The sequence below is a fragment of the Hyla sarda genome, chromosome 1, assembly GCF_029499605.1.
Source record: "Hyla sarda isolate aHylSar1 chromosome 1, aHylSar1.hap1, whole genome shotgun sequence".
Taxonomy (NCBI): domain Eukaryota; kingdom Metazoa; phylum Chordata; class Amphibia; order Anura; family Hylidae; genus Hyla; species Hyla sarda.
Genome location: NC_079189.1, coordinates 441,731,414 through 441,743,486, shown reverse-complemented (window position 1 = coordinate 441,743,486; position 12,073 = coordinate 441,731,414). Strand labels below are relative to the sequence as shown.

Sequence of the window (12,073 nt, the reverse complement as noted above, 5' to 3'; positions counted from 1 at the left end):
AGGGAGAATACGTACCAAGAAACCATTTGAGAGCAATTAGGGCTTTGTCGTGTGGAATCACCTAATACAAAGTTATCCAGGACATGGACTCATGCCATACTATGTCGTCAAGACCATGAAGATGTTTGGTGTCCTGGATAAAGCCTGGAATGGTTGGAATAAGGGTTTGGAGGAGGCTGTCCACCCATGCAGACATGTTTTCGTTAAGTGCACCGATGCCGGCAACAATTGGTCGCATGGGTGGAGGAAAAATAAGTTTATGCACTTTTGGAAATGAGTGGTAGATTGCGGTAGTTGAATGTGGCACAAATATAAATTCCGCCTCTCTTTCACTCAAAAAACCTCCAGCAATACCACATTGTACGAAGGTGTTGGTGGGTTACACCACTTAGGAGCAATGCACTAGGTAGTGTAAACACTAAGCTCCATATACGAGGTCACGTCTAAGCGCTCTGTGTAGCACGAAACCGGCCCGTCGGCCATGCCCGTTGCTGTTGTAAACAGTTTGTCCCAATAAACCCAAAGTTACAGCAGAGAAGTGAGTGCCGTTTGATAATTCTACTACTTCATTTTACGCATCACTACAAGCTTATGCTTACAAACAGAGCACCACAGGTGGTTCTAGCTGAGGTCCTTAAGGAAGGTCTGCTTTTCCATATACAAGGTGAGCACAGCAGTGCCGACAGCATTTCATCACTTGCATACTAAGCTCCATATACCCTTAACGGCACCATGCCGGAAATAAAACTAGAACATGGGATATTAATGTTTGGATTCCAAAATTGTGCTATTCTGCAATGGTTGGACCCACACTATTCAGACACCAATAATGGCCCTTATTTATCAAAATGTGTGAGAACAACTGGAGATATTTTGCCCACAGCAACCAATCACAGCCCAGCTTTCACTTTACCAGAGCTCGTTAAGATAGGAAAGCTGAGCTGTGATTGGTTGTTTTAGAAAAAAATCAACTCCAGTTTCTCTCACACATTTTGATATTTAAGGGCGATTATCTCAGACCAATAAGCCCACATTGTTAGGGTATGTTCACATGTACATTATCTGCTACATATTTTGCAGCTGATTTTCCAACCCACTTTAATGGGTAGCAAAATCAGTGGCAGAAAATATGCAGCAGATCCTGTACATGTGAACATACCATTACGGTACATTTACACATACAGTATCCGCTACTGCTCTTCTACTGGTGTGTTTGACGATTTCTTTGAAATGATTTAACAGCATGAAATCTGCTGAAGCAAATCTGCAGCAGATACGGCATGTGTAAATTTAGTGCAGTACAATACACCTGAAAGGTATCTTCAAATAAGAATACACTCACACACAAGAGAGGAACAGGAATTAAAACTTAAGACTTACTTCCACACAGTTATCACAGACACTGCAATGTGAACAGCGAGGGGGCCGATAAAAGTGGCAGGTGGCACACCATTTCATCCGTACTTGTATTCTTTTGATCTCCACATTCTTGTAGAGGGGAGCTCTGAAGTCATCATCCTTGTCTTCATCTTCATCAGCTTATTAGGCCAAATAAAAGAATGAAAAAGGGAGATCACAACAGACCAAAGAAAATATGACCTCATGCATATGACAGGGCAGAGTCTGGGGGTCTGGGATTTCTACAGCACATCCGCCACGGAAAATGTGTAGTGTAAATGAAGCAGCAGAATCCTATTAATAGAAATGGGAGGCTGCTGCACCGTATTTTCCGTAGCAGAGTTCTGCTTGTAAAATGCATGGCCCTTATAAAAAATATTTTCCCTATTGCATTTAAATGGGATACAAAATACTCCATTTACTTGAATTTGCTGTGGAATTTCCAGCAGATTAGGTCAGGGCTTAAGGGGTATTCCGCCCCTAGACAAAGGATAAGGGACAAGATGTCTGATTGTGGGGGGTCCCAATTTCTGTGCAGCACCCAGCATTCATTTAGAATGCTGAGTGCCGGCAGCGGGGGTCATGTCACGACCACACCCCTTGTGATGTCACACCACTCCCCCTCAATGCAAGTCTATGGGAGGGGGTGTAGCTTGCATTGAGGGGGTGTGGTGTGACATCACGAGGGGGTGTGGGTGTGACATCACGACCCCTGCCGCCCGCTCCAAGCGTGGGAACATAATGTTTCAAACGATGGGACAGCGGATTACCTCTTTAAAGGTGTGACATTCAACATGGAACTTGTGAACAATGGCGAATTAAGATTAAAAAAAAATATGAATATTTGACAATTCTGGTCATTTGATTACAATGAATCTTTGTTTTTAGAATTACACAACAATTCACCAAGCATGCTCAGTTAACAAAGCCTTGAGAAAGAGTTGGGGGGGCCTCTGAAATACCTCTTACTTTTTATGATAGAGCTGCCCTCTACAATGTATGACCTATCTTAAGAATTGCTAATTGTAATCATCATATGTCAAAGACTGAAAAAAAATTGTATTTGCACCTGTAAATTAAATTTAAAAAAATTATTCCCATGTCACCATTTCATTCCATTTGTGTTTATGACAGTATTCGCTTACACAGTATACTTTAACAGTTAATGCAGTTACTGTATTCCCTCCAGAAGTACTTATGTTACATATTCATAATTTGATTTAAAAACAAACAAAACAAAAAACCTGATTGTGTATACAAAATATAACAATGTTTTTCCCATTGAGTATGGCAGTATACTTTGTAGAAGGCTTGTGTTTTCTTTTATAAGCTTGTTAGTTATTCTTTAAACTTTCTTTGTTACACATCGTAGCCACATAGGGTTAATCTTCAGCAGGAAAAGACTTGCTACGTAAGGTAACTTTGGCAAAATTATTCTCTTTGTGCTGAGCAAAGGCCTGCGTCCTGCCCAGCTCGGCTAATCTCACAGTCTCGTTGTCTTATTAATATTGATTGCATGGAGCCAGCGATGGGTTCAGCTCGAGGTCTCTCTGTGATGCTAGATCTGTTGCAAGTCAGTATACAAGGCTGATGGGAGTCGGCGGCCACAATCCGTACAGATAAATATTTAATATACACTAGAAGATTCAAAACGACACAGTAATAATAAATGCTAGAGCTAAAAATGGATGCTTCAGCTACACTATAAACCTCATTCCATCTGCAGAGCAACAATTACTATATTCCCAAAGGAAAGTCGCTAGGAACAGTTACCTCTTGGGAAGATACCAGGATCCATAAAGGTTGCCATGCTGAAATTTGCCAGCACAAAGAGGAACATGAGCCCATTGTACACTGGGATGGCTGGGGAGATTTCTCTAGTCAACCAGGGGCACCTGAAAGGGGGGAAAAAAAAATGATGTTGCATAAAACACATTGTATTTATTTAAAATTGTAACATATAATACATTTTAGGGTACGTTCACACGTGTGCAGATTTGCTGTAGCAGATTTAGCTACACAATGAAGTCAATGGGCAGTAAACTCTGCAGCAAAAATATGCATGTGTAAACATACCATTAATCAATATTTTCTAACAGTCTTGGTTTTTGGCAGGACAATCCTAAAAACATAGCAAAAGAGGTAGGGTATAGGAAAGTTCAACCCAAAAGTGGGCATTTCCATAAGGCAGTGTTTCCCAACCAGGGTGCCTCCAGCTGTTGCAAAACTACAACTCCCAGCATGCCCGGACAGCCGTTGGCTGTCCGGGCATGCTGGAAGCTGTAGTTTTGCAACAGCTGGAAGCACCCTGGTTGGCAAACACTGTCATAAGCATAGAATTAATGCCTCACATATGCTAATCTGTCAATTTATATTAGATTACTACTAGCTGAGTACCTGGCGTTGCCCGGTTTTTCCTTCCTAATCCTTGTTGGTAGAGATGAGCGAACTTACAGTAAATTTGATTCGTCACGAACTTCTCGGCTCGGCAGTTGATGACTTTTCCTGCATAAATTAGTTCAGCTTTCAGGTGCTCCGGTGGGCTGGAAAAGGTGGATACAGTCCCAGAAGACTCTCTCCTAGGACTGTATCCCCCTTTTCCAGCCCACCGGATCACCTGAAAGCTGAACTAATTTATGCAGGAAAAGTCATCAACTGCCATATTTTTAATGCAAATATAAGCCATCTTGGACTGCACTTAGCAAGATGCTCTAAATCATCGATTTCATTTTTCAAAGAGTGGAGGTATGAGGAGTTTACTATATTTGCCCGCAATTTATGAAACTCATTGCGCTTGATTGTAAAATTTAGCGATTCTGCGCATAATTTAGAATTCGGCAAAAGGGGTTAACTGCTTCTACCATACACAAATAATGATACATGTCCCCCAATGAGTTTTATATAAGCACATTAGTATATATACACATACCGGCTATAACATTAGGTGTAGGTTGCCTTTGTTTTATTAAAGAACAGCTCTGACCTGCCAAGGACTCTGCACCAGCATATTAGCAACAGATCCAATCATCCATAGTATGAAACAATTACAATGGGGTTGTAGTGGACATTTACCAAAGGTGTCTTTAATGGACACTGTAGATAAATTGGAAATGGAGAGCAGAAACACTTAAAAGGGGTACTCCACTGGAAAACTTTTTTTTGTTTTAAATCAACTGGTGCCAGAAAGTTAAACAGATTTGTAAATTACTTCTATTAAAATATCTTAATCCTTCCAGTACTTATCAGCTGCTGTTATGATCCAGAGGAAGTTCTTTTCTTTTTGAATTTCCTTTCTGCCTGACCACAGTGCTCTCTGCTGACACCTCTGTTCATCTTAGGAACGGTGTAGAGTAGGAGCAAATCCCCATAGAAAACCTCTCCTGCTCTGGACAGTTCCAAAAATGGACAGAGGTGTCAGCAGAGAGCACTGTTAACAGGCAGAAAGGAAATTCAAAGAGAAAAGAACTTCCTGTGGAACAGCAGCTGATAAGAATTAGAAGGATTAAGAAATTTTAATAGAAGTAATTTACAAATCTGTTTAACTTTCTGGCACCAGATAATTTAAAATATGTTTTCCAGTGGAGTACCCCTTTAAGTGCAATCTATTGTTCCCAACTATGTGCTAATTCAGACAAGGAAAGACAACTTTAAGATAACTTGAATTACATTTAAGATAACTTTAAGGTCCCTTTCACACTACAAAATTACTCAGTTTTTAAGATACGTACGAAGTTCCGTCTGAAAATCAGCTGTAAAAGGCAGTTACAAAATACTATACGGCCATTAGAAAATCCCATTATAGTCTATGGGATTTTTTTTATAGCCGTTTTAACCTGTTATAGCCAGTTATTCATAACAGCCATTGTTTTGCGACAGAAGATAGTAATGGGAAAAATAATGCATGCACTATTTCTCCCGTTACTATCTTCTGTCACAAAATAACGGCCGTTATTAATAATGGGCTATAACGGGTTAAAACGGCTATTAGAAAAATCCCATAGACTATAATGGGATTTTCTAACGGCCGTATAGGATTTTGTCACTGCCGCTTTATGCTGATTTTCAGACGGAACTTCGTACGAATCTGTAAAACGGAGTAATTTTGTAGTGTGAAACAAGCCTAAGATATCATGATTGAAATTTTGTTTTTAGGCCACCAGATACATATCTACTATAAATAAATATATTATATATATATATATATATATATATATATATATATATTTATTATATATATATATACACACACACACAGTATAGACCAAAAGTTTGGACACACCTTCTTATTCAAAGAGTTTTCTTTATTTTCATGACTATGAAAATTGTAGATTCTCACTGAAGGCATCAAAACTATGAATTAACACATGTGGAATTATAGACATAACAAAAAAGTGTGAAACAACTGAAAATATGTCATATTCTAGGTTCTAGCCACCTTTTGCTCTGATTACTGCTTTGCACAGTCTTGGCATTCTCTTGATGAGCTTCAAGAGGTAGTCACCTGAAATGGTCTTCCAACAGTCTTGAAGGCGTTCCCAGAGATGCTTAGCAATTGTTGGCCCTTTTGACTTCATTGGGTTCAGGTCTAGTGACCTTGGACGCCAGGTCATCTGGTGCAGCACCCCATCACTCTCCTTCTTGGTCAAATAGCCCTTACACAGCCTGGAGGTGTGTTTGGGGTCATTGTCCTGTTGAAAAATAAATGATGGTCCAACTAAACGCAAACCGGATGGAATAGCATGCTGCTGCAAGATGCTGTGGTAGCCATGCTGGTTCAGTATGCCTTCAATTTTGAATAAATCCCCAACAGTGTCACCAGCAAAGCACCCCCACACTATCAGACCTCCTTCATGCTTCACGGTGGGAACCAGGCATGTAGAGTCCATCCGTTCACCTTTTCTGCGTCGCCCAAAGACACGGTGGTTGGAACCAAAGATCTTAAATTTGGACTCATCAGACCAAAGCACAGATTTCCACTGGCCTAATGTCCATTCCTTGTGTTCTTTAGCCCAAACAAATCTATTCTGCTTGTTGCCTGTCCTTAGCAGTGGTTTCCTAATAGATATTCTACCATGAAGGCCTGATTTACACAGTCTCCTCTTAACAGTTGTTCTAGAGATGTGTCTGCTGCTAGAACTCTGTGTGGCATTGACCTGGTCTCTAATCTGAGCTACTGTTAAACTGCTATTTCTGAGGCTGGTGACTCGGATGAACTTGTCCTCCATAGCAGAGGTGACTCTTGGTGTTCCTTTCCTGGGGTGGTCCGCATGTGAGCCAGTTTCTTTGTAGCTCTTGATGGTTTTTGTGACTGCACTTGGGGACACTTTCCACCTAGAATATGACATATTTTCAGCTGTTTCACACTTTTTTGTTATGTCTATAATTCCACATGTGTTAATTCATAGTTTTGATGCCTTCATTGTGAATCTACAATTTTCATAGTCATGAAAATAAAGAAAACTCTTTGAATGAGAAGGTGTGGCCAAACTTTTGGTCTGTACCGTGTGTGTGTGTATATATGTATATACATTCTTTTCCAGATGATGAAATGCACCTGCTGGTTATCTAGAAACAGGTATACATACATTCAATCAATCACTATATATTGCTCTCCAACCATAAAGAATAAGATGCACAATACATCTGTCTGTTCATGGTGAAGCTACAAGTCGGAGCCTGTCTTAGTCTGGCAGCTAAAGGAGAGACTTGTATTTCCATCACAGCACAAAGCCTCAGGTTCTCTACAGCCTGTTTTCTCCCGCTCATGCTAATTCTTCCGTGGTTCCCACAAACATATGTTTTCTATTTTTTGTAGCTGGTAGATTGAGGGACCTGGGATTGCTGTTCATGTAACTGAGCACAGATCTTTGGTATAGTTACAGTACAAAGGCAATTAAAAGCTCCCGCAGGAGGGTGGTCACTGAACTAAATGGTTGTGACAATTGTAACCTTCTCATAGCAGTACAAATGCCTCACGGTCCCTCAAGGACAAAGCAAAGCGACCCATTCGCCTATCCTCAGATTGAATATAACATATGAATGTTGACAGCCACGCAGGAAGGTAAAAATTGCAATACGAATACACAAGGCACACTGCTAGCCAAGGGTCAAACACTGGAGGACAGGTGTCTATTAGAGGAACAACATCACTGAAGAGAAGCCACTTTTTGTGTAGGTAACCACAAAAAAAACAAGTATAGAGCTGGCCATACACTAGATGGCTGTCCAGCTATTTCTCCTGACTGCTGCACAGACGTTTGTTTGGCGGACACTTCATGTTTATTCCAATGAAAGAATAAGGGAGCTTCTGACCCCTCTGGCTGCAGCTTACCTCCCATGACATTAAAACCAAACAAGCCATATTTCTCTGCAGCTCCTCAAAATTTGTCATTGAGGATAGTTGGGATGCTGCTATATACATCACTGCCTGGTCCTGACAATAAAAAAGGAATTGGACGACATTTATCTAATCTGAATAGCCAGTTTATGTCCACCACACAACAGATAAAGGGAAGATCACTTTTATGCTGTCTGAACTATGAGTCCCTGGTTGCTTCTCCCTGCCAGCTTGATAGATAGATGTCTACCTGTTTGGGTTTAGGGAGCGATCTATCAATGAAGGCTAATGGAGTGGAAAGAAGGCACCAGGGATGACCCAGGTGATTCGTGGGTAAGGCAGCATGAACGTGATGACAGGTAAAAATAACCTTGAGAGCCTTTAGTACACTAAACACAACCCAATGCTGCTATTAGAGATTAGTGAAGTTACAGTACTTCGATTCTGCAAGAACCTCGCGGCTCGGCAGTTGATGACTTATCCTGCATAAATTAGTTCAGCTTTTAGGTGCTGCGGTGGGCTGGAAAAGGTGGATACAGTCCTAAGAGAGTCTCCTAGGACTGTATCCACCTTTTCCAGCCCACCGGAGCACCTGGGAGCTGAACTAATTTATGCAGGATAAAGTCAGCAACCGCCGAGCCGCAAGGTTCGTGACGAATCGAAGTACTGTAACTTCACTCATCTCTAGCTGCTATCTGTAGTATGTGTCTATATTTGTGTAGTATGTGTCTACTATTGTGACCTTATTTAAGCAGAAATTACTGTATCTTTGTGCTGTACAATGTTGTGAAATGGAGGGGACGTCTGGTCTGGAACTTGTGTCCAATTCTTTAATTCCTCATTTATTTCCCCTCGAAATCACAGGTCTCCTACCTAGTGCTGTTTGAGCCAAATCCACTGTTCTCGGTTCTTCCTCCAGGTCTTTGAATACAAGCTATATTGTATCTATACTGTAAGTGTAGAAGACATCTGAACATCAGCAGGGATTTCTGTATACAAAAAGCCCCTTGAAGTGGTAATATGGGCACCTGTATTAATGATACTTCAAAACCTATAGCCTACTTCTACAATACCGTCAAACATGTAACTACCATCAGTCTCCTCCATTTTTAAATACTTCTTTACAATCTGAAACACAAGAAACTCTGACCTCGCACTGATGCTCCGCACACACGCAAGAGTGACGGACTGCAAAACATTTTTTCCTGCCTACACATCGTTTTCCGTAGATTGAACAATGCGTTCCAGTTTGTTAAGCTCTGAGAGAAACACACTCCAACATTTGCTAATATGTAGAACAGTGAAATCCCAGCAGGCTTCCCTTAAATGAGTGCACAGTGATTGTGTAACAACATGCGTTTCCCCTTATGTACCTTTCTTAGACCTTTTGAGTTTGGAGACTGCACTTAAAGCAATTCCAGGCATCTTATTTGCTTTACGTACATAGGCCCAGATTTATCAAACTGTGAGAGAGAAAAGGGGAGGGATTTTCCCACAGAGACCAATCACAGCTCAGCTAACAAGCTGAGGTAAAGTGAAAGCTGAGCAGTGATTGGTTGCTGTGGGAAAATCCCTCCACTTTTTCTCTCACACAGTTTGATTAATCTGGGACAAAGCTTGTTCACTCACTATATAATGTAGTTCTGCTACTTTCAAATATACTGTTAGCAAGCAGATATTTTCAAGAACACCAGAGAATTGAAATATTCTTGTTTACATTCAGGTATTAAAACCCCACCTATTCAAACCAGTGCCCTGCTCTATAGATGAGAAAGATATACAGTATGGCCTAACAACTACGTGAGCAAGACAAGATCAGGGCGGCTTTCAGACTCCGAAGGTAAACATTTCATGACTTCAGGGATAGTTCTTGAAAAGCATACGGTAGTGTTGCATAATGTACATTAAAAAAATGTTATAACTTTTCATTCTATAAGTTGTTGCATTTTTAACATGCATTTTTTTTTATTGGTGAATGCACATGTCTCTCAATGTGAGTTCATCAACAAAAACAACACACGAATGAGAAAACACACAGTGTGAACTCAGGCTTGCTGGTCTAAGGCTAGATTTGAGGCCTGATAATGATTCATCTGTGTGAACTAGTGTCAGGACTAGTCTGCTTAGGCTGGGTTCACACCACGTTTTGTTAAATACGGTTCCCGTATACGGTTGGGAGGAGGGGGGCGGGGCTTAATCGCGGTGCCCGCACTCAACCGTATTCGGGAACCGTATTTAATGTATGTCTATGAGCCGACCGGAGTGAACCGCAGCCTCCGGTCGGCTTTGTTTTCGGCCGTATGCGGTTTCCCGACCGTAGGCAAAAATGCGGTCGACCACGTTTTTGCCTGCGGTCGGGAAACCGCATACGGCCGAAAACAAAGCCGACCGGAGGCTGCGGTTCACTCCGGTCGGCTCATAGACATACATTAAATAACCGTATTTAACAAAACGTGGTGTGAACTCAGCCTTATATTGAAAGAAATCTTTGCTTGCATGGACAAGCCTCAAGCATGTCTGACTGTTCCTCTTCTCTGACAGACACTATTAGTGTATGGCCAAATGTGGTGGATTTGCAGCAGATTTATCAAAATCATAAAGTCACTGGAGAAAAATTCTGCAGTATGTCAATTGTTGTGTTATTGAGGAGTTCACCTATTGACTTTAATAGGGGGGGGGGGGGGGAGGGAAGAGGGGTCAGAATTTGCAATATAAGGTGTAGAATCTGCCACGGTTGAGTTTCCATGCCTCAGCAAACAGGCCCCCGTGATCAGCTGTGGATAGGGAATAAGTTAACTCTGGCTGCAGTACCCCTTTAAAACCTACTATTTTTGAAAAAAAATTCCACAAAAACTGAATCCTGGGAGTGCAAAATGACAGGGTAGTTTTTATGGGTGAAACCAGCGTAAAAAAAAAAAAAAATTCAGCTTGGAGATTCCAGTGCAACAGACTGTGCAGCCTGGTTCAGGAGAAATACGCAATGCTGCCTTGAATTACTCACACAAGTACATTTCTGCTCAGAAATTTTAAACACAAATCTGAATTACGCTATAAAAATGGACATGTCCATTCTTCTGCCCGAATCCTTAAGAAAAATCCAAAAAGGTCAATCGGTGCCAAATTCCACGCTAAATAAGCACCAATTTTGTATAATTTTATCAAGGAGCAGAAAGAGGATTTATCAGAGGAAAACATTTTCCTTGCCCTAATTCTACATTTATAAAGCCATATTATGGATATGTGCAGCTTCTGAGTTGTACAGAGACATGATAGGGCCCCCATAGGCTGACGTGCCTCTGCCTCATTCTTTTGGGGGGGAACCAAAAAAAAAAAAAGTAGAATGATTTACTAAAATAAGTGTTTTTTTCCCACTAGAAGCATTGCTACTCAGAGAGAACATCCCTGACATTGGTAACACACGTTCTGCTTTTCAGATAACATTGCATGTGGTATTCCAGTCACCGTAAGTATCATATGTTCTAGACACACATTACACCAATGTGGAGCAGAACATTTCCAAACGTTACTGCCCTTGAAACAAACTGAATGCTTGCAGGAGAAAACACTGCTACACAAAGTATCAACATACTAATTCCATGACATCAGCGCTGGAGACCGAAACAGAATAGAGGAGAATACTAAACATCAGCCCTGTATCTAGATACATGTGTAAGTTACAAAAAGATTAATGAAAAATAACCATACCTACAAGCGAAGAGGAGTTTTCATAATTTGCCAACTCAAAAGAACACATACATACAACTTTCTAATCTTATTGAGGGACATTTATCAATCTTTGCTTATGTATTGTTTTTTTTTTAGTAATTTTTTCCTTACTTTTTTTTTGCTTATGTGTGACTTATTTATCAACTGGTTTCAGCCTGTTGATAATTTTCTTTCACGTAAGCAATTTTTACTTTTTTTACTTTGCTAGTAGCTTTTTCTGCTCCATGTTTGAGCTGGAGTAAATTTAGTCAATTTTTAACGCTGTTGCGACTTTTTTTTGCGCAGTTGCGACTGTCGCAATTAATAAATACCTGACTACCCGTAGTCCATTTTAAAATTATTACTACATAGTTAATTTTTGGAAAACTTGCTTTTCTCGCTTTCCAGTCAAAATGTCGCACGAAAAATCGCGTAGTCGCAGTTGCGACAATTTTGCGACAATTCTAGTAAAGAAAACCTGACTAAACACGTTGATAAATGTCCATAATTGAGAGTACTCAACACTGGTTGGCTACGCAGACTAGTAAATATAGACAATAAACTGTTTTGCATGTATGCTGTTACATATCAACTAGAGATTAGCGAACTTACAGTAAATTCGATTCGTCACAA

General features: G+C 40.6%; 1 protein-coding gene across 5 annotated transcripts in view; it reads right to left on the bottom strand.

The window, feature by feature from the left end:
- The window catches only part of ZDHHC8 (zinc finger DHHC-type palmitoyltransferase 8), a 96,890-nt gene that overhangs the window by 21,994 nt on the left and 62,823 nt on the right, over nucleotides 1–12,073 (bottom strand). For 4 of the 5 annotated variants that reach the window (XM_056532682.1, XM_056532664.1, XM_056532649.1 and 1 more), the window contains exons 2-3: nucleotides 3,172–3,293; nucleotides 1,381–1,538 (exon numbers count right to left, since the gene is read on the bottom strand). In XM_056532682.1, coding sequence (XP_056388657.1) covers nucleotides 1,381–1,538; nucleotides 3,172–3,238 — 225 coding nt within the window. In that variant the 5' untranslated portion in view covers nucleotides 3,239–3,293. Of the gene's footprint in view, nucleotides 1–1,380; nucleotides 1,539–3,171; nucleotides 3,294–9,108; nucleotides 9,204–12,073 lie in introns of those variants that run through there. The other variant, XM_056532675.1, reaches the window with a different exon arrangement.